This window comes from Dendropsophus ebraccatus, chromosome 1 (genome assembly GCF_027789765.1).
Source record: "Dendropsophus ebraccatus isolate aDenEbr1 chromosome 1, aDenEbr1.pat, whole genome shotgun sequence".
NCBI lineage: Eukaryota > Metazoa > Chordata > Amphibia > Anura > Hylidae > Dendropsophus > Dendropsophus ebraccatus.
In genome coordinates, this window is record NC_091454.1 from 223,716,493 (window position 1) to 223,738,208 (window position 21,716).

General features: G+C 47.5%; 1 protein-coding gene across 4 annotated transcripts in view; it reads right to left on the reverse strand.

The window, feature by feature from the left end:
* LOC138767240 (vitelline membrane outer layer protein 1-like) overlaps nt 1-21,716 on the reverse strand; it is a 36,306-nt gene that overhangs the window by 3,215 nt on the left and 11,375 nt on the right. Inside the window, exon 1 of one of the 4 annotated variants that reach the window (XR_011358798.1) lies at nt 1,130-1,180. The exons of 1 other annotated variant lie outside the window; for it this stretch is intronic. Coding sequence is in view for 1 of the 3 variants with exons in the window: in XM_069944757.1 (XP_069800858.1) it covers nt 18,498-18,786 (289 nt within the window). In the remaining 2 variants the exon portion in view is untranslated. Of the gene's footprint in view, nt 1-1,129; nt 1,181-18,450; nt 18,787-21,716 lie in introns of those variants that run through there. 2 more of the 4 variants (XM_069944888.1, XM_069944757.1) reach the window with 2 other exon arrangements.

Below are 21,716 nucleotides of genomic sequence, written 5' to 3' on the forward strand. Positions count from 1 at the left end.
GTTATTTACTGTTATATGGCGGCCATCCACTCAATTTCAACATTGTGTGAACAGATCCTTTCTGTGTTTTTAATCCACTCCTGGTTTTGGTTGCAATATGAGGACCACAATACTGACTGAAATATACGTAGTGTGAACCCAGCCTAATTATTCTGTAAGATATCAATATAATAATATGCTAATTAGGGTTTTCAGGGGACTGGGGTTATTACTATACTTCAAGGTGCACCGATACACCCCCCATCTCTATTGTATTACTCTACCCCTAGGTGCACCCATACACCCGCCCATCCCTATTGCATTACTCTACCCCTAGGTGCACCAATACACCCACCCATCCCTATTGCATTACTCTACCCCTAGGTGCACCAATACACCCACCCATCCCTATTGCATTACTGTACCCCTAGGTTTACTGATACACCTGCCCATCCCTATTGTATTACTCTATCCCTAGGTGCACCCATACACCTGCCATCCCTATTGTATTACTCTATCCCTAGGTGCACCCATACACCTGCCATCCCTATTGTATTACTGTACCCCTAGGTGCACCGATACACCCACCCATCTCTATTGTATTACTCTACCCCAGGTGCACTTATACACCCACCCATCCCTATTTTATTACTCTACCCCTATGTGCACCAATACACCCGCTATCCATATTGTATTACTGTACCCCAGGTGCACGTATACACCCACCCACCCAGGTCTTACCTATGTCGCCCCCCCCATCTCTCTTCATGTGGTCTTACAGTAGTCCTGTTCCTCTGATGCAGTTTGTTCCTCTTCCCCTGCACTGCTATCAGACTACATTTGATCCCCCATAACTCTGCCCCCTCCAATGCATACCCCACCGCTTTCCAGGCCTCACATTAATATCCTACTCCTTTCTGCCCAAGCTACGCCCCTTTTCTCTGACTACAAACTGCCCCCTCTTTTGTCTGCATCAACAGTTTGTGCTCAACAAGACAGAGGTCACATGATCTTTGTCTCCTGAGGGGGTGGGGAGCAGAAGGAGCAGGAGACAGAGTGGATTGCCGGGAGACCAGTGTTCCTCACTTCCTGGATGTCAATCAACTACCATACATAGGTGGCACATATGGTCCAGTATCAACTACCATACCTGGGTGGCACATGTGGTCCAGTATCAACTACCATACCTGGGTGGCACATATGGTCCAGTATCAACTACCATACCTGGGTGGCACATATGGTCCAGTATCAACTACCATACCTGGGTGGCACATGTGGTCCAGTATCAACTACCATACCTGGGTGGCACATATGGTCCAGTAGGGCTTCAGGGCTTATAATACATGATACCTATGGGTCTTATATAATGATACATGATACCTATGGGTTGTAGAGTATATAATAATACATGATACCTATGGGTTGTAGAGTATATAATAATACATGATACCTATGGGTCTTATATAATGATACATGATACCTATGGGTTGTACAGTATATAATAATACATGATACCTATGGGTCTTATATAATGATACATGATACCTATGGGTTGTACAGTATATAATAATACATGATACCTATGGGTCTTATATAATGATACATGATACCTATGGGTTGTACAGTATATAATAATACATGATACCTATGGGTTGTACAGTATATAATAATACATGATACCTATGGGTTGTACAATATATAATAATACATGATACCTATGAGGTTTATATTGTGAGTGAGATGTCTTTGGAACATAGAAGTCATATCATGGTTTAAAGCATCACTGTCACTTCAGAAAACTTTTGACATGTCATAGAGACATTTCAAAAGTTTCGATTGGTCCGAGTCTGAGTGTACATCTCCGGTTTGGAGATAGAGTCGGGGGAAGACACGCTGCAGTGAGTCCTCCACCCAGGCTCTGAGTCATGTGATCAGTTGTGCTCCATAGAGCTGACAGCAGAGTCAGATGCCCATAGAAAATGCATTGGGAGTCCGATGCTCCGTCATTCTCTATGGGCATCGGACTCATCTCTCAGCGTGCGCCAGGCTTCGGGCGCTGATATCTCCGTGACCCGACTGGCTCAGGAAGTGGGACCCGGCGGGATCAGGTGAGTATAGGGGGCTGTAACGGGGTCCGGAGCCTGTCACCCTGGCACGGGGGGTGACAGGTCCTCTTTAAGGGGTATATACTGTACTCTGCTTATCCTATATATATACTGTACACAGCTTATTCCATATATATTGTACAGATCATCCTTCCTTCATATAGTGTCTCCTTTCCTGTCTAATCTACAATAAAGAGCAGGTTAGAACTTTACGCCAAAGTCCAGAGAACCTGCCGAGCGAACTTTTGAGAGTTTCGCTCATTCCAATATGTGTACGTATGTATTATTCCTGGATTGTGTAATGTACCAGTGACTTTTGTGCAATCTTCGTCCCGTACCATGAACTTTAGGTTTCACAATTGATGAAAAGTTAATCCGAGGCTTATGGGAAGTCGTCTCTAAGTAAACAGCTCAGGCAGATCAGGTGTTCTGGTAATAGTTTCCTATTAGTAAAGCCGGCATGTGCAGTAACATTTAATGTGTCATCAGGCAGGACACAACGTACTGATTGCAGAGGGTCTCACTGCTGAGAACTGCTGCGATCCTGAGATACACGCTGGGGGAGTGTGCGCAGCAAGTGTCTCGATATGACGTATACTATGACAGCATTTTTTAGGTGTTACTGTCATTTACTTACTGTAATAAAGTGAACAAGTCCGGTTTGATCGGCAGCCAGGCAGAGACACTTGCTGCGGCACAATCCCCCCGGCTGTATCTCAGCAGTTCTAAGGGGCCTATTCCACGGAGCGATAATTGGTCGAATCGGCCCGAATCAGCCGATTATCGCTGGAATAGAGAGAACGATCAGCCGATGATCGTGTCATCGGCTGATTGTTCATTTAGGTTCAAACCTAAAATTATCGGTCCGACGATTTCAAAACATCATACATTACCTATCCAGGCTGCAGGTCTTCTTCTTCTCCCGATCCTGCGCCGCAGCAGCTTCGGAGTGGCCTGTCTGAGCTGACAGACCGCTCAGCCAATCACTGGCCAGGACTGCCGCGGCCAGTTATTGGCTGAGCGGTCTGTCAGTTCAGACAGGCCACTCCGAAGCCGCTGCGGCGCGGGACCGGGAGAAGGAGAAGACCTACAGCCTGGAAAGGTAATGTATGAAACAAGGACTGCAAGGACATCGGTAACGATGTCCCTGCAGCCCTCTCTAAACTATTGTCGGGCTGTGGAATAGGCCCAGTAACTGAGCGCCGATCTAGCAGATCAGCGCTCGTTTACATAATTGATCGGGCCCTGGTATGCTCGTGGAATAGGACCCTAAGCAGTGAGACCCTCTGCAATCAGTACGTTTTGTCCTTCCTGATGACACGTAAGTTACTGCACATGCCGGCAATGCTTTACCAGAACACCTGATCTGCCTGTGCTGTTTACTTCCCATAAGCCTCGGATTAATTTTCAATCAATTGTGAAACCTGAAGTTCATCGTACGTGACGGACATTGCACAAACATCACTCGTACATTTTTCAATCGGGAAAACAATACATATGAGCACATATATACTAGAGACTAGCTACATTTTCCAAAGTTTCGTTCGGCAGGTTCGCTGGAGTTTGGTGTAAAGTTTGGGTTCATTCTGAATTGAACCTTATATGAACATATGAACATAATTGCAGCTACAAGAGTGGGACTGTTGGGGATCTTTTGCAGTTAAAACCGTGTGCAAAATGTTTTTTTTTTTTTTTGTAACAACAAAAAAGTTTTTTTTTAATGTCACATTGATAAAGATAAAGCGGCTCTTTGGAGCATTTCAAAACTCTGTCACTCCATACATCTCCTCCCTCTTCTCCACAACTCTGCCCTCCATACATCTCCTCCCTCATCTCCACACCTCTGCCCTCCATACATCCCTCCCTCATCTCCACAACTCTGCCCTCATCTCCACAACTCTGCCCTCCATACATCTCCTCCCTCATCTCCACACCTCTGCCCTCCATACATCTCCTCCCTCATCTCCACAACTCTGCCCTCCATACATCTCCTCATCTCCACAACTCTGCCCTCCATACATCTCCTCCCTCATCTCCACAACTCTGCCCCTCCATACACCTCTTCCCTCATCTCCACAACTCTGCCCTCCATACATCTCCTCCCTCATCTCCACAACTCTGCCCTCCATACATCTCCTCCCTCATCTCCACAACTCTGCCCCTCCATACATCTCCTCCCTCATCTCCACAACTCTGCCCTCCATACATCTCCTCCCTCATCTCCACAACTCTGCCCTCCATACATCTCCTCCCTCATCTCCACAACTCTGCCCCTCCATACACCTCTTCCCTCATCTCCACAACTCTGCCCTCCATACATCTCCTCCCTCATCTCCACAACTCTGCCCTCCATACATCTCCTCCCTCATCTCCACAACTCTGCCCCTCCATACATCTCCTCCCTCATCTCCACAACTCTGCCCTCCATACATCTCCTCCCTCATCTCCACAACTCTGCCCTCCATACATCTCCTCCCTCATCTCCACAACTCTGCCCCTCCATACATCTCCTCCCTCATCTCCACAACTCTGCCCCTCCATACATCTCCTCCCTCATCTACACAACTCTGCCCTCCATACATCTCCTCCCTCATCTCCACAACTCTGCCCTCCATACATCTCCTCCCTCATCTCCACAACTCTGCCCTCCATACATCTCCTCCCTCATCCCCACAACTCTGCCCTCCATACATCTCCTCCCTCATCTCCACAACTCTGCCCCCCATACATCTCCTCCCTCATCTCTACAACTCTGCCCTCCATACATCTCCTCCCTCATCTCCACAACTCTGCCCCCCATACATCTCCTCCCTCATCTCTACAACTCTGCCCTCCATACATCTCCTCCCTCATCTCCACAACTCTGCCCTCCATACATCTCCTCCCTCATCTCCACAACTCTGCCCTCCATACATCTCCTCCCTCATCTCCACAACTCTGCCCCCCATACATCTCCTCCCTCATCTCCACAACTCTGCCCCCCATACATCTCCTTCCTCATCTCCACAACTCTGCCCTCCATACATCTCCACAACTCTGCCCCCCCATACATCTCCTCCCTCATCTCCACAACTCTGCCCTCCATACATCTCCTCCCTCATCTCCACAACTCTGCCCCTCCATACATCTCCTCCCTCATCTCCACAACTCTGCCCCTCCATACACCTCTTCCCTCATCTCCACAACTCTGCCCCTCCATACATCTCCTCCCTCATCTCCACAACTCTGCCCTCCATACATCTCCTCCCTCATCTCCACAACTCTGCCCTCCATACATGTCCTCCCTCATCTCCACAACTCTGCCCCCCATACATCTCCTCCCTCATCTCCACAACTCTGCCCTCCATACATCTCCCAGTTCATAGTCTGTACGCTCTTGTAAGCAGGTCTCGTATTTATGATGTATTTTTATTTATTCTAATTTAATTTTATCATATGTAATTGTAACCTCTTTAGGCTGGATTCACACACAGTATATTTCAGTCAGTATTTGGTCAGTATTTTGCAACCTCAACCAGGAGTGGTTTGAAAACACAGAAAGGCTCTGTTCACACAATGTTAAAATTGAGTGGATGGCCGCCATATATATCGATAAATAACGGCCATTATTTCAATACAACGGCCATTGTTTTAAAATAGCAAATATTTGCCATTAAATGGCGCCCATCCACTCAGTTTCACCATTGTGTGAACAGATCCTTTCTGTGTTTTCAATCCACTCCTGGTTTTGGTTGCAAAATACTGTCCTAATACTGACTAAGATATACTGTGTGTCAACTTAGCCTTAGGCTATGTTCACACGGAGTAAGAGACTGGCCATTCCGTGACCCGGCCGGGTCACGGAATGGCCGGTCTCTGCAAAGATCATCCCGGCTGGTACTTAAAGGGGTAGTCCACCCAAAAAAAAATTCTTTCAAATCAACTGCTGCCATGAAGTGACAGAGATTTGTAATTTACTTCTATTAAAATATCTCAAGCCTTCCAGTACTTATCAGCTGCTGTATGCCCAACAGGAAGTTGTATTATTTCCAGTCTGGAGAGCAGGAGGGGTTTTCTATGGGGATTTGCTCCTGCTTTGGACAGTTCCTGACATGGACAGAGGAGGCAACAGAGAGCACTGGGTCAGACAGGAAAGAAAACACTACTTCCTGCTGGACATACAGCAGCTAATAAGTACTGGAAGACTTAAGATTTTTTAATAGAAGTGAATTACAAATCTCTGGCACTTTATGGCACCAGTTGATTTGAAAGAAAAATTTTTTGGGTGGACTACCCCTTTAAGTACCGGCCGGATGATCTTTATGGCCGTGGTGTTCTGATGCGGGCCGCTCGCTTCATCGTGTGAACTGACATGGGTTTCTACGGCCGCAATTCACTGAATTGTGGCCGCAGAAAACTGACATGTCAGTTCTTTGCGGCGCAGCGTGGGATCCTGGCCGGGATCTCATAAAAGAACATGTGGCGTGTTCACCTGTACAAAGTGCTTCCGATAGCAACAACGGCCGTACTTATACGTAGTGTGAAAATAGCCTTACTGTGTTAAAAAAAAAAAAAAAAAAAAAAAGCGCTGCAGAATCTGTTGGCACTATACAAATAAATATTATTATTATTATTATTATTATTATAAAACACTAGAAAAGCCTGCTAAGCACCATTAGAAGGTGGCACCTCCGTCCCTGTGTTTACACCTCTGGGGAGCTTTGTCTTTGTCCCTGTGTCTCCTGCCCTGTATGAAAGTGAAGACACAGTAGGGTAAAGTATGGCGGCAGGTTGGCAGCTGGTTGTGCAGGTGCTCATGAGGTGCCGCTTACCTGGAGTCCGGCCATCCACGAGTGCCTTTGGGGTGGCCTGAGGAGAATTAGGAGTTCTGGCAAATGACTACCTTGTCCAGCTACAGGGTGGCTATCAAGTCCAGCTGGGGTAAGGATCCAGGTCCAGAGGGTCCACTGCCATCATACTGGGATGCGACACTAATGATTGGAGATTGGAGTGATTTGGCTACCGTACATTATGCCACTTCACCCAATAATCCCAGAAGTAGGATGTGATGTTCCCTCATGGAGGCCTCTTCATTGTGTTGCCTGCATAGTCTCCAGACCAATCTCAAGCTATCATTGTGTCCAAGACAAAAACATCACGCGCCCGCATCAGAAGATCATCTGGCCGGTACTTAAAGTGACACTGTCACCCCCTTTTGTGCATTCTGACATCTCTACACAGGTGTAAAGGGTAAATTTAGCAGTTTTCACCTTATTTTATATCATACGTCATGGTGCTTGTTTAAGTAAAAAGTCATCTTTTATGAACTGCAGATTATGTTAAGTGGATGGGGCCTTGCGACATTAGTGCCACTTAGCCCGACCCACAATGAAGCCCTCGGCCCTGCCCCCTTGGCAGCCATTGGTGGGCCGACCTAGAGGGGGTTGGGCCTAGACCGTTAGGCTAGGCTGTTCCAATGGCTGGTGAGGGGCGGGGCCAACGGTGGCATTGTGGGCGGGGATAAGTGGCGCTAATGCCGCAAGGCCCGGCCCTCTTAACACAATCTGCAGTTGATAAAAGGACACTTTTTACTTGAACAAGCACCATGACGTATGATATAAAATAAGGTATGAAAACCGCTAAATTTACCCTTTACACCTGTGTAGAGATGTCAGAATGCACAAAGGGGGGACAGTGTCACTTTAAGTCTTTGCAGAGACCGGACGTTCCATGACCTGGCCAGGTCACAAAATGGCTGGTCTCTTACAGAGTGTGAACATGGCCTAACTAGGTAGACAGAATTGGATTGTTTCCATCTCTCTTGTGGATACAGTTTTTCTACTTTGCACATTACGTTTATTACTTTTCTTCTTTGTAATAAAAACCACAGAAAATGACTGCAAAGTTTATGATTTTATTTATGACATTAACATCCATATTTATATGATCTCCATTACTGGGATGTTTTTTTTGTTCAACAACATTCAAACTGGACATCATTGAGCGCGGTGTCATCTCCACCACCTTGTTTGGGCTCCACTCTGGTTTGGATACCGCAGATTCCCTTTGAGCAAACTCCGCTCCAGCTCGAATAATCTCCCCAACTGTTTCCAACTCCGGTCAGAATGGTGAGATCCGAGCATTGCATCATGATGTTGTTGACCGCCGTGTCGTCTCCGCCACCCTGTGGTTTCTCAACTTTTAAGGCAAAACTTGTAAGATTTCCATGGGGACACCACAGAACGGAAGTCCATTCCCCCCAACTGTGCAGAGAGACATGTAGGTTAGATGGTTATTATCACCCACATCATTGGTTCCCATAATAATTTTTCTATATGAGGATGGGAGACTATAACTCAATAGTGGAACAAGATGAATATTGTTGAGTAGTTAGATTACTTTTTGCCAATAAGTAGAATTTTAAAACTGTTGTAGCTTAGGAGACTATAGCCGTACGAGGCCTCGGATACTTATTGTCATCTGGGACATTTATGTCATATCCACAAGAAATGCCAAGAACATCTTATAGATGCAAGCCCCCCATAGGGACCCGTATCTATTATTATCATTATCCGGGAGTTATGGAAACACTGTAATGCCTCCATGCTCCCACACACCACACCAACTCCAGCGGCCACAAGGGGATCTACGGTTCTGGTGATGGGTGCAGGTCCCAGAGGTGGGGCCCATGTGTATGGAATAGTGTGTGGCTATAATACACAACAGTAAAGACAGGGACTTTCCATAATCAGCAGAATAAGTGTAATGGTCGGAGGCAGTGGATCCGCGTAGCCCACACAAGCGATAGTAGTTAAGCCGCACCAGGGAGCGGAGTCTAAGGGGCCGCTGGTCTTCACCAGAGCCCGCCGCAAGGATGGGCAGGATGGGCAGGATGGGCTTGCTTGTGTTGCTACCCCTGGCACGACTTGCTTGTGTTGGTGGCGAGGAGAGGCGAAGTATAAAGACGTAAGGCAGGGATGTAGTCAGGGGCAGCCAGAGAGGTCAGGGCAGGTGGCAGACAAGAACGGGGTCAGATATCATGAGCAACGGACTGGTAAACTGGAAATCACAGTAACTCGAGGAACGCTTTCTCTGATAGGCAGTATGCACTATAGATCCGGCAAGGAGGACAGGAAGGGGCAGAGCTTTATTGGGGCAGGGAACGGCCACAACTAATAATTGGGTCGTGGTCCCTTTAAGGAACAGCAGAGCCGGCTCGCGCCCAAGGAGGCAGCGACGCGCGCGCTGGCTCAGAGATGCCGGGACGCCGCGGCGCTGAGACCAGGAGGCAGGGGCCGGGAAGGAGACAGCTGCAGCAGCCCGGGGGGGACACATAGGGGCTGCTGCCACGGAGCGGGGAAGTGGAGCCGGGGACTATGACAGCGGAGGAGGAGCGGGCCAGCCGGTAAGAGTGGGCGGCCATGACAATAAGCTCCTCTTTGTCACACCTTTATCATCGCAAGGTGATCCCATAAACCTACATTATATGTCCATCACGTAAGACAAAGACGGGAGAGAATGCCCTAACAAAAGATCAGGCTCATTGTTCTGACCACACACTCACTTCAGCTAAATGTGTGTGTGTTTTCAATGAGGAAAGCATAAAAGTCTTACCTATTCTGCATCCAGGTGCTCCACTTCCTCCCACTATCTTTCTCTGAGATATACTAAGAAGACGGTGGTGGTGGTGGTGGTGGTGGGGGTATGCATGTTGCGATCACTCAATATAGGTAAAGCCATGCACACAATGTTCAAAAGTTGCCTTATATTACCAATAACATGACGACATCAGGTAGCAATTATACATGCATCTGCCCGTCTCTCATCTCAGATGATATACTTCCGAGACAGCTAGTGAGAGGAACTAGAGTGCTGGGGAATGGAATAGGTGGAACCTTTTCTCTTGCCCTAATAACCTCTGTACATTTCTGGTCCTAAAGCATATGTACCACTTCACAAAATAAAATTAGTTCTTGATATGCAATTATGGAGACTCTTTACACTGCAGAAGGGCCCAGCGCCTCCAGTGCACCAAGCAACCATATTTGCATATTAAGAAACTGTCGCAGATGGCAGGAACCGAGCGGCGTTTTGAAAAATGGACAGTGCCGATGGGATCTACGGGCCGGCAGCAACCAGTTCATATAAAGATTTTTTCTCTAGGCAATTGGTACATTCGCTTTAAGCATAATCAAGGACAGGATTAAAAGGCATAAAGAGCGGCTGAAGCTTTCCAAACAATTGAGAAATATCTGCTTATCTAGATAAGTGTATGGACTTACCTTCCCTCCAAAGATGTGATTGTCTGTTTTACTGCTGTGCTTTCAGGGGGAGCACAATATAACATTATGGAATTCACAGATGTGTCATCCCCAGAAGATCCAAGTCCTCGCTCCACCTGCAAATAAGACAATGATGAAAAACCATAAAAAAACAAACAGAAGTTCCACCACAACCAAGTCCTGCTAATGCCCCGCCATAAATATTCATTGATCTTTATATTCAGATGTGTCCACGCTTACCTTTCTTTAAGTTAAGGATCCAGATTTCTTATCAGACAACACACAGAATGCTTCATGTACTTAACTACAATTGGGTGTCCTCACATAGACACAGTATACACAGTATATATATATGTTTAGTGATCACCAAGTGAAGTTGTTGTGAAATGCCTTGCAGTATACATCTCATGATATATTGAGTTTAGAGATAAGCTAAGAAAAGACAAATCTATACAAAATTGAAATGAAACATGAATTTAGCAATGCCTTTTACTGTACCTTTAAGCTGAATCCTCTTGCTGCAGTCCCAGCGGAGCACTTCTGTAAAACTCCCCAGGAACCCCAAGGGCCACCATTACTGACCGAAATATAGTTTCCGTAGGTCAGTGTTACCTGTATCAGCAACACCAGTGCAACCCAGGAGAACATCTTCTGGATGGATGAAAGATCAGGTCAACTTCACGTAAGGATCTCAAAGTGACTGCAGTTGTTGTGTCCCCGTCCATATTTATAGCCTGGATGGGGCCCCACTTTTTTTTCACGCCCTTCTCTGTTAAAAGTTGAAACTAGTTTTAATAAAACTTCTTAATAAAATACAGGTTTGGAGGTGTTTGTGTGGGGGGACTTTCTCAGAAAACATTGATAAGAGGAATGCCAGATAAGAAGACATGTTATTGTAGAATACATTGTGACTGTTCACTATAAGGGTCCCAAAATCACAACCAGCGAGGTATCCAATACTGTAGAGGGTGGAGAACAAAGAAGCTCGTGAAGGAGAACAAAGAAGCTCGTGAAGCAGAACAAGAGGACAGAGCTGAGCTCTCAAATATTAAACAAATAGGGACATTTTACTGGGGAGAAGCGTCATGGGGGATTAGCTCTTTGGTGACATCCACTCTTTATATATAGTGCACTGACGCCAAGGTGTCTGCTCCTTATAGGACGCCTATACTATTACATTGATGGACATAATACACTGCAATAAGGTTTATAGTAGGAATAATAAGACATAAACTAACTGGAAATAAAGACAGCCTTTCCTTATTACTTAGTCCAATATGAACAGAATGTACCAGGTGGTGCGGCAAGGCCTCATTTACCATGGATTATGCCTGTTAGCAGAAGCAAATCATGGCAGAAATTAGGTGTAGATTTCCATGCCTGATTTGCGTCAGGATTTATCTAGGAGGCTTGTGCCCCCTATTGAATCTGGCTTGGTGAAGAGGGGGAGGACTGTCTTAATAAATGTCCCCCATTGACTTTAGGCTGGTGTACATTATGAGGTCTCTGACTCTGTTCTTCTCAGTCTCCACTACTTTGATGACTAGGCCCGGCCTGAAGCTGTCTAGGTCCTTGAGTAGAGCAAGACACAAGCCTCTCCTTGCTTGCCCTAGCACTCTTTTGTTAAAAAAAAAAATAGAATATGTGGTCCTCTTATCCACCTGTATCTAGTCCAGGATGTGCTAGCAGTGCCCATTAAAAATGAGGATGCTGAGTTACTAGTGGGGTACCGTAGCTACAGAGGAGAATCTCCATTTTTGCAGATTATACTAAACTGGGTAATCACCACAGAGGAGGAAAATATTATATTACAGAGGGGTTAGAAATGGAGAAGCTGGAGGCTTGGGCAGAGAAATGGCAAATTAAGTTTAATGTGGATAAATATAAGGTTCTGCATTTGGGCCATAGAAATAATAAGTACAACTATGTGCTAAATAATAAAACATTGGGTAAAACTGCTTCTGAAAAGGACCTGGAGGTATGGGTGGACAGTAAACTCAACTTAGTGATCAGCGCCAGGCAGCAGCTGCCAAGGCTAATAAAATAATGGAAGGGAAACCATGCTGGGGACCAGGCTTGAGATGTGAGCTGTGTTGGGAACAAGGAAGGGGGAGGGGGGGGGGCACCATATAAAGGAACATGGGGGGGGGGGTTAAAATTCAAAAGAGGAATACCAGGTAAGTAAACATGTTATTGTAGATGACATTCTCACTTTTCACAATAAGGGTCCCAAAATCACAACCAGCGAGTTACCCAATCCTGTAGAGGTTGGAAAACAAAGAAACTCATAAAGCAGAACATGAGGACACTGGAGTTCTCAAACTTTAAACAAATAATCACATTTTACTGTGGAACCTGCTTGGAGGATTAGCTCTTTAGGGACATTAATTCTTTATATATATGTTACACTCTGGTGCTCTCTGGCAGTTTGCAATCAGGGCAATTTTTACACTAACCTTCAATGTCAGTTTTCATTCCGACCCAATAGAACCTCCTCCGGATTGTAGCTTCTGTCTTGTGCACTCTGAAGTGGTCGGATTGATCATGGTAGGCATCTTAGCATCTCGACTGGGGATGAGGATCTGCTGGACTCTTTCTCCTGTCACAGGATCTAGGAATTCCTGAGGAGTAGGCCTCTCTGCAAAAAAAGACGTTTTCTTTGCCGCCAGAGTCTCTGTAGCTCAATGTCTGGGTGAGCTTTGTGTACAGGCTTGCCTGTAAGCAAGTAGTCTTGGAGTTCTCCAAGGACATGACTCTCGGTCTGTAGCAGCTTCCACAAGTCTGGGCAAGTCATCCTGAGCGTCGACTTTAGGACCTTCTTGCTTCTGCTGGGCCACAGTTACTACTTCTTGGTGAGGAAAGCGATCATAGATGGGCGGCATCTCAACATCTTCCTACTGATCTTCAGTTAATGGCTCTTCGACGGTTTGCAAGCGGGCAGGGCATCAGCATTCACGTTGGCTTTGCCACTGCGATACTTTATAGTGAAGCTGAAATTTGCCAGGCGTGAGGCACATCTTTGCTCCAAGGCACCCAGTTTAGCATTGTTAAGGTGTGCCAGAGGGTTCTTATGCGTGTACATGGTGAAGCTGCAGACTGCCAGGTAGTCTTTGAACGTTTCTGTGACAGCCCAGACGAAGGCCAGGATTTCTAGTTTGAAGGAGCTGTAGTTTTGTTTATTTTTCTCGCTCTCTCTGAGGCTTCTGCTGCCATATGCGATAACTCTTTCTTTGTCATCCTGGACTTGTTAGAGGACAGCTCCTAGGCCTTGATAGCTGGCATTAGTATACAACCGAAACAGTTGGGTATAGTCTGAGTAGGCCAGGATTGGAGGTTGGGTTAGGAGGGCTTTTAGGGCTTGGAAAGCCTCTTCTTGCACCTGCTGCCAATGGATGGGTAGTTTCTTCCCAGGAACCTCTCTTGGACAGCTACATAACAGCTCAGTCAAAGGGGCAGAAATCTGGGCAAAGTAAGGAATGAAGCGCCTGTAATATCCGGCAAATCCCAGGAAACTTCTGACATCTTTGACAGTCTTGGGTGTAGCCCAGTTGGTGACAACAGCTGTCTTTTCTGGATCAGGCTTGATGCCTAGGGAGCTCAAAACATTGCCCAAGTAGCTGAAATGGGGCTTTAGTAAGTAACACTTGGAGGGCTTGATCTTCAAGCCATGGCGCATGAGGACCTGGACTTCCGTCAGGTGCTGTAGATGGTCCTGGTAGGAGCCAGAATACACAATGACATCACTGAGGTACAGCAGAACACTTTGGAAGTTGACATGGCCCAAACATCTCTCCATCAGCCGCTGGAAGGTTTCAGGTGCATTGCATAGGCTGAAGGGTTCCCTATGCTGGGTTGTGCTCGGCACCACGTGGGTCTGCAATTCTGACTCAGAAAATCTCTCCTCGGGAGTTGGCAAACTTCTGTTGAGCGCTGAGGCGGCTGATAGATTTCTGGACTGAGGATCTGTCAGAAAAAGAAATGGAAATGAGAGAGGCATGCAAGGCTTCAAAGACATCATTAAAACAATGTCTGATCCCATTCATACCCAGTACTATATGTGAACTTGTACTGCCATAGGTTTCAGTCACAATTATACTTTGACCTGGTATCCTATCTCTACCTAACTGAATAGTGGCCTCCCAGTAACCAATCTGGGGTATGGATGTACCATTACTTGCAACAAGTGACAGACCTCCTGGAAATTCGCTGGACAGTCCAAAGCAATTGAAGTGTTTTTTGAACACCTGGTGATCAACAGTAGTGACTTGGGAACAAGTGTCTATGAGTGCATCTAAGGGGACACCGTTAACCCAGACAGTTACATGGGGGCAAAACGATAAGAACCTCGATTCCCATCTGGACGTCTTCTTGGACCTTGAAAGTTTTCCACCCATGGGTCGGTCCTTTGCCTTGGGGGCATGTCGTTTAACTGGTAGCAAGCTCGTCGGTAATGGCCAGACTGTTTACAGAAAGTACAATAAGGTCTCTCAAAAGGGGGTCCTCTCCTAGGTGGAGGATGCTTAGGACTGGCAAGCTGGATGGAAGGTTCAGGGGAGCGTTTTCGGCTGCCAGAGGACTCTCTAGAACTAGGAGTAGGGGAAACCTGTAAGTCCTTCAAGGCCTGACATACACTTTTGAGAGTCTCAGTCATTGCTTCCACTTGTCCTTATAGAGGATTAACAGGGGCAGCTGCAGCTTGGAGAGCCTGACTTGGGTGAGCAGCAGAAAGTACAGGTAACACAGGGGAAGCAGCCAGACTTACAGGAGGAGAGGTGGCATAGAGTGTCTCTGCAGGGGGGTCATTGGTACCTGGGGGACTCAGTGATTTAAGGGCCAGGCTTTTGAATTCAGTAAAGGGCATGCCAGGGTTCTGCTTTGCTAAGTCCCGGAGTCTATCTTGCATGGACTTGGAATCTACTGCCTCTATGAATCTGTCCATAATAATACGCTCGGCATCAGCAGGTGTAAAGGTGTCTAGCTGTCGTACAGCTCTGAGGGCAGCATGTAGTGTGAGTGCTTTGTCTCTGAGAGTCTCACCTGGCTTCTGACGTCTGATGGGGACTGGATTTCAAATTCCTCTTTCAACTTGGAGGATAGCATCAACACTGGTCTTGTGAGCAGGGGCCCAGGTGAGGACTTCAGCTGCTGGTCCTTCCAGTTGATCCAGCAAAATCACCTGTTCCTAAGGAAACAAAGAAAGAAATTTAAGTGACCTGTGAAGCTTCTAACTGAAGTGGGCTACTGTTCTTGGGGTGCCCCGGTAGAACGGGAGGTTAGTGGGGCGCAGGAAGCTGGGTGAGCTGCCATAGCTGGGGCAGATGAGGGTGCAGCTGCTGGGTTTGCTAAAGTGGCCGGTGCTGCAGAGGGTGCAGGTGAGGGTGCGGAGGCTATAGCACCCGCAAAGTCGTCAGTGTCAGAGCTGCGGGATGGTTCCGGTAGAATACTTAGAAGAAGAAGAAAACACCTGTGCCGTGTATTGACCTTGAATAGTCCTAACACCACCTTATGCCCACTAGACTAAGATGAACCTTCCTAGAGGGTGACACAGGCCCCAGACCTTGTTACCTGGGATGAGTGGAATGCTGAGGATTTCCTGTTGCGAGATAGAGTTCATAGGCTTACTGCAACTTTGCTCTATCTAGATAAGTCCCTAGCTCTTTGGCTTTTGTAGATACTGTCCTTCTCTGTTACTTCTCCTTGTCCGTGGGTTGAGGTTGTCTCTGGCTTGTCCTCTCTTAAGAGAAGTTTAGCAGTGCATAGTGCTGAGTAGCTTTACTAGTAAGGAAAACTGTGAACTGAGTGCTGTCTTGCTTCCTACTCATACGCGGTGTTAGCTAAGACTGGCTTACTCTTCCTGTCTCCCACGTGACCTACTTCCCCAGCGTAACTAATGTGCTCTGTGAGTGGATGAAGAGTGCAACAGAAGAAATAAGGAGAGAGCTGATAGGAGAGAAGAAGAAAAGATTCCCACTGGTCTACAGATTCATGTGACATATAAAGAAACAATAACCCTTTACATCCTTCAGCTGTGCAGCTTACAGATACACGTAACTAATAGAGCGACATCTAGTGGTGAAACTTTAGTACTACTTTCATCACCATACAAGTGCAATAAGTACAGACTTTTACGAAGGGTGTATAAAACTGTAACACCTGTGGTAGGACACCACAGATGCCACCTGTGCAGATTCCTATAGTAGATGCCCCCTGTGCAGCCCATATAGTAGATGCCTCCTGTGCAGCCCCTATAGTAGATGCCCCCATGCAGTTTCCTATAGTAGATGCTCCCTGTGCAGTTTCCTATAGTAGATGCCCCCTGTGCAGCTTCCTATAGTAGATGCTCCCTGTGCAGTTTCCTATAGTAGATGCCCCCTGTGCAGCCCCTATAGTAGAGGCCATAACGTCCATGGAAGCTTACATTACTGCAATCGAATTTGAAATTAAATCTTCCTGATGGCCTGATTCCATGCTGTTCCATACTATGCTTCCTCTTCTCCAATAACATTCCATCACAACATACAACCCTCTCACCCAGGGCACTACCCTTCCCCCTTGACTCTCTCAGAGCCCATATAACTCTAATTATGAAAGAGAAGAAAGATCCTTCCTATGTTACTAAGTGACCAACTTACCTGCAGTTACCATCATACACCATACTTCCAACATCTCTTCCCCCTACAGGCTTCTTTTTAATGGATGCTGAGAAGGTCTTCGAGCGGGTCAGATGGCCCTTCCTTTTCTGTACCTTCCATCTTATTGGTTTAACCCCTAATATGTTTGGGTGGAGTCATTATACTCCTCTCCCATGGCGGCAGTCTCAGTCAATGGTTTAATCTCCAAGGTTTCTTTCTTATCCATGTCATATTTTTTTCCACCCTTGAACCCCTGCTGTCTAACATCAGATTTAAGTCGGATATTGGAGGCATTTCTTCTGAACATGACCTCTGTAACCTTGTTTCCCTTCTCAACTTTCTGTGTGAACTCAATACACAGCGCTCTTCATTTACTCTAAAATTCTCCGAAAGACTTTGTCTTTCCTATGCCTCCTATACCCTACCTTCTCACTCCTCGTATCTCCTAGCTCTTTAAGAATAACTTCCCTCTGCTTTTGAAGACCACTTCAGATAACCTGAGGAACTTTCACTTGGTTTCGGGAGATGCTCCATCTTTAAAATGAACATTCTCCCTCTCCTTTTGTTTTAATTCCAACCCCACCCTCTTCATATCCTAATGTCCTACTTCTGTACCTCACTACTCACCAAACTTATCTTTGCACACACACCCACTAGACTTGCCAAGATTGCCTTCCACCGCACAACACTCTCTGGAGGCACTGGCTTTCCTGTCTGTACTATGTGGCTGTCCATTTTACCTGTATAGACATCTTTCCTCTAAACACAACGGGTCCTGGCAATCTCTTGCTTCCCTACCAGACCTCTGTGAACCATGCTTTTTAGGCCACCAGTGATGCCTTCAACTCCAAAATTTCCTATGTTCTCTCCCTGCACCCTCACTTTTTGCACATCCCCCTACTCAATTAGAACCTCTCAGCCTGGTCCTTGAACCTCTCCACCACTCTCTCTCTCTCTCTACTTTATGCCATGTTGGGCTTCCCATCAGACATGCCCTGTCCCCTTATGTCTCTGCCTGGCAATCTGGGTATTTCTTTCTTGGACTGGGTAATCCATTTTATTAACGCTATTGATTCCCGCACCATCACCAGTCAGGGCTAAGGTTGGGGCATCAGTAAAGGTCCTCATTGGCTAGGCGGGCCTGCATGACCCCCAAATAGGCCCCACAGCGGGGATGGAGCGGTACCATACCAGTAGTAGTGTGGGAGCCAGGAAAACGCAGGTCCTTGTTCTTAATCACCCTTTCCCTGAGTAGATAGCTAGAAACTCCCCCACCCAGAGAATCCCTTTAACTACCTATCACGCTGTAAACTCTCTAAGCAACACTCTTCTTACAGTATAACTAGGTGGACAGAATTGGATTGTCTCTATCCCTGAATGCTGGCTTTCTCCTTTGTATTTTACATTTATTACTTTTCTTCCCTTATAATAAGAACCACAGAAAACGACAGCAAAATGTATTTTATTTATCCAATTCAAATAATTTTTTGTATGATCCCCATTACTGGGATGTTTTGTGTTTAACAACATTCAAACTGGACATCATTGAGCGCTGTGTCATCTCCACGGCCTTGTGCTCGCTGCACCCTGGTTATGATACCACAGATGCCCTCCAAGCAAACTCCACTCCAGCTCCCGTAATTTCCCCAGTAGCCTCCATTTCCGGTCAGAACGGTGCGATCCGAGCATTGCATCATGATGTTGTTGGCCGCCGTGTCATCATCTTCACCCTGAGGTTTGTCAACTGTTAAGGAGAATCTTATCAGGTTTCCACTGGGACACCATGAAACGGAAGTCCAGGCCCCCCAACTGTGGAGAGAGACGCATCGGTTAGAGGGTTGGTATCACTATAATAATGTTAAGCAATGTTTTTCTACATGAGGACAGTGAGGAGAATGGGGACACTTTACCCTCTCAGGGTATATGCACACTATGGAATTACGGATTCTGCAACTCGTACCCGGTGGCGGACTCTGCCGGCTGCACGCATCTCCACTGCTTCCATAGACTTCATTCTATGGTTTGCAAGATTCCGCTGTCCACCCGAAGATTGAGCGGGTTCATTCTTCGGGGGTACGGTGCAATTGGGCAAACCGCAGAGCCTATGGAAGCAGCAGAGTCCACGAGAGGGTGTGAGCTGCGGAATCTGCGATGGGTGTTTCGTCGGGATTCCGTAGTGTGCACATAACCCTTACAGAAGGTATCATTTTCCATTTCTTATTCTGACTTTTATCATCTTCTTCTTGTTCAGTGTCTGCACAGAGCTAGTTCTGGTGTTTACGTAAACCTGGTATATTCATGATGTAGAGAGCAGAGAGCGTTGCAGTGGTAGATGTGCATCAATTACACAACAAGAAGCAACCAGAAGATTCGTGATTTTTGCTCTGGGGTATAACAGAGACTATAACAAATATAAGCACAATAGAAAGTTACAGAATTTTTATAATAGCCTTTGTAGATCATATTATTTTCTGCCCACTAATGATGAGTGAACTTGCTGAACTGCTCGGGTTTGGCAACGTCTTCTGAACATGAACACTCGGCATGTGACTCCCGGCGGCGAGAAGTTGAATGCCGCCCTAGAAAGTCCTTAAAAATATGGATACAGCAGGGGCTGGCTGGCAAATTTTAGTCTGGGGGGCAAGCACATAGCACTGGCCCATGAGTAGCGACCAATCGTCAGGGTACATTCACATCCTCTTAATCCGATCTGAATTTAATGTTTTGGATTTTAGGAATTAGGTTCTGTGTAGTATTACAATTAGGCTTTATTCCAAACTGCAAAACCCCCACCCAAACTGAGGACAAGAGTGGTTCTGTTTCTGGAAGAAAGCCGCCATGTTTTTTTAGAGCCTGGAAAACCTCTTCGAAGAGAATCCGCCAGGTCCATAGGAGGTACAGAGGGGCAGATCCCAGAAGACAGGGGCTGGGGAGATAGAGGTGACTGGACATTTGGTGCTTCTGATCACTGACTGTAAGGTTACAAACACACTTGGCGGGTCTGCAGCGAGTCTCCATGCTGCGTTTTTGCAGCAAGACTCGCTGCAGATCCCGGCCCTATACTTTTAATGGCAGACAAACACGCAGCAGGGATGTACATCCCTGCTGCGAGTTTGTTTGCAGCCCACCCCATTAACCCCCCGGCCGCGGGAGCTGATACTTCACCTGATCCCGGCTCTGCCGGTTCCCGATGTCTTCAGCAAGCCGGAGCGGGGACCAGGTGAAGTATACGCTCCAGCCAGCCGCCCGCAGCCCCGGCCGCCCGATCGCCCCCCCCGCAGCACCGATCGCACGCCCCCCCCCCCGCAGCACCGATCGCATGCCCCCCCCCCAATCGCCCCCCCCCCCCGCATCCCCGGCGGCTCGATCGCCCCCAGGCAGCACCGATCGCCCACCTGCAGCCCCCATCAGGGGGGGGCGATCGGGCAGCTGGGGCTGCAGGGGGGCGTGCGAGCGATCCGTGCTGCGGGGGGGCGAGCGATCGGTGCTGCGGGGGGGGGGGGGCATGCGATCGGTGCTGCGGGGGGGGCATGCGATCGGGTGGCCGGGGCTGCGGGCGGCTGGCTGGAGCATATACTTCACCTGGTCCCCGCTCCGGCTTGCTGAAGACATCGGGAACCGCCGGAGCCGGGATCAGGTGAAGTATCAGCTCCGGCGGCCGGGGGGTTAATGGGGTGGGCTGCAAACAAACTCGCAGCAGGGATGTACATCCCTGCTGCGTGTTTGTCTGCCATTAAAAGTATAGGGCCGGGATCTGCAGCGAGTCTCGCATGGAGACTCGCTGCAGACCCGCCAAGTGTGTTTGTAACCTAAAGGTTTAATATCAGCCATTACCAGTTGAAGTGTCATAGAGGCGGAGCCAAGCAGCAGCATCTCCCTACCCTGCCTCTTACTCATCTCATTGACATATAGGGCGGTGCTGCCACTGCCGTCACTGTGACACTTCAGCTGGTTATGAAAAGGCCAATTTTAAAAGTTTACAAATGTCGACTAAAGGTTCTGTCACTTTAATCTCCCTAACACCTGTCTGGTGGCATCTGCAGCTGTGTATCTGACAGATTCCCTCTAAGCGGTTATTCAGGATTCCAAAAACATGGCTGCTTTTCCCAAAAAAAACTGAATACTCATACTGAATAAAACATTCACAAATATTACCAATGATACTAGTATACAAAGGGCAAATAATACACCATGACCACTACCCCCTGTGTAGCCCCCCATAGTATAGGTCCCTTTGTAGCCCTCCCATAGTATAGACCCCATGTGTAGCCCCCCCTTAGTAAAGGCTCCTGTGTAGCTCCCCATATTATAGGCCCCTGTGTAGCCCCCATAGTGTAGGCCCCTGTGTAGCCCCCCATAGTATAGGCCCCTGTGTAGCCCCTTATAGTATAGGCTCCTGTGTAGCTCTCCATAGTATAGGCTCCTGTGTAGCCCCCATAGTAGGGCTGGGCGGTATACCGCAAAAATACCGATACCGTCTCTGGCGTCGGTTAACCGACTTCAACTTAGCCAGGACGGTAATTGCGGTATTTTTGTATTTTTATGTCCCTGCGCCCGTCCTGTCAGAGCCCCACGCGCGCGCGGCCCGGCACGAGTGCTGCACGTCATGTGCAGGGACGCCGGTATCGGTGCGGGAGCTGAAGGAGCAGCAGGGCCCAGGTGACTGCCCGCACCGCCCCCGTCTGGTCCAAGCGACCTTCCCCCCACCCCCCCGTGCGCGCACCTGTCCGCCCTCTCTG